The sequence below is a fragment of the Phalaenopsis equestris genome, unplaced genomic scaffold (assembly GCF_001263595.1).
Source record: "Phalaenopsis equestris unplaced genomic scaffold, ASM126359v1 Scaffold209375, whole genome shotgun sequence".
Taxonomy (NCBI): domain Eukaryota; kingdom Viridiplantae; phylum Streptophyta; class Magnoliopsida; order Asparagales; family Orchidaceae; genus Phalaenopsis; species Phalaenopsis equestris.
In genome coordinates this window covers 323,758-325,106 of record NW_018228544.1, presented here as the reverse complement: position 1 = coordinate 325,106, position 1,349 = coordinate 323,758, and the positions used below count along the sequence as shown (strand labels likewise).

Below are 1,349 nucleotides of genomic sequence, written 5' to 3'. Positions count from 1 at the left end.
GGGCGGTGGTGGGTTGGCTGGCGGGGGGGCTGGGCAGATGACAGACAAGTCCTTATTCCAGTGAAATACCAGCCACAACAACAATCATATTGTATTTATAAGAAAGTGAATATCACTACTCAAAATAAACTGCAACCAATTCTACAGATCGCTTTCGAGGGAGATTGAGGGAGTTACCCAATATAAGTGCGGCCCTTGTGGCGAGGGCTTAAAGAGCAGAGAAGGTAACATGCGAAGAAACCCTTCACCAATTCCGTCTCCTCCGCTTCTTCGCCGGAATCACGATCGACTTGTCGTTTTTCCGTCTCTCTGGTTTCAATTACTTCTCTGGCTTCGCATCTGCCCCGCTTTCTACCCATTCAGCCAGTGTCGCTCGCTTTTCTGTCTCTCTACCTGATTCCCTTCCTTCCTCGTTCTCCCTCGAGCTCGAGAGATCTTCAGAAAAAATCGAACGTTAAAAGAGAGATTTTGAATGTCGACGCCCCTTAGGGCAAATCGATCAGGATACGAGGGGCCTCTTACTATAGGCTTTAAGCGATGTGCCATTTTATTTATCTACAAATTAAAATATAGGGACGTTTACATAAATACCACCGAATTTGATGTATTTACATATTTAACATCTAAATTTTATTTATTTTACATTTATATCACAAAAAAAAAAATGCACATCGTTCATGTAAATAAGGCGCTCTCTCTCTCTCTCTCTCTCTCTCTCTCTCTCTCTCTCTCTCTCTCTCTATTGTACATAAAAAATGTGTTAGCACGAAACTCAAAGAAATCTGACAGCTGATCAAGAATATGATGCAGCGGTCAGGGCCCCACCAGAATAATATTTGTGTGCTTTTTATGTCATTTAAACATTATGATGCTAAATTAATAAACATAAGAATATGTGTTTTGGATATTGTATACACAAATACGGTCGTATAAGATTTTTTACATGTATTCTAGAGCCCACCACCCAAATGACTGAATTGAGCTCACCTGTCAAAGCAGCTCAACTAAGCACACCTGCTAAAGTGGCTGACCAAACCCACCTATCAATGTGACTGAACAACCCACCTGTCAAAGTGGTTGAACTAACTTGCCTGTTGAAGTGATTGAACTAACCTATCTGCCTAAATGGTTGACCAAGACACCTGCCGAAGTGGCTGAATAAGCTCATTAGTCGAAGTAGTTGAATTGTTCTTTTCAACCTATGGGAGATTGCCTAGTTCTCCTGGAGAGAGATAACTACCGGAGATGATCATCATTTCCAGCAAGATTGCAAGTTAATCAATATTTAAAAACCGTCTTTTCATCAATACACCAAGTATGAGAATCATACAGTACTAAATATATATATA

At 40.6% G+C, this 1,349-nt stretch overlaps 1 protein-coding gene across 2 annotated transcripts in view; it reads right to left on the bottom strand.

Annotated features, from left to right (window-relative positions):
* The window catches only part of LOC110036630 (structure-specific endonuclease subunit SLX1), a 12,665-nt gene extending 12,153 nt beyond the window's left edge, over positions 1-512 (bottom strand). For both annotated transcript variants that reach the window (XR_002295250.1, XM_020741118.1), the window contains exon 1: positions 178-512. Coding sequence is in view for 1 of the 2 variants with exons in the window: in XM_020741118.1 (XP_020596777.1) it covers positions 178-359 (182 nt within the window). In the remaining variant the exon portion in view is untranslated. The remainder of the gene's footprint in view (positions 1-177) is intronic.
* Positions 513-1,349: the final 837 nt, after the last annotated feature.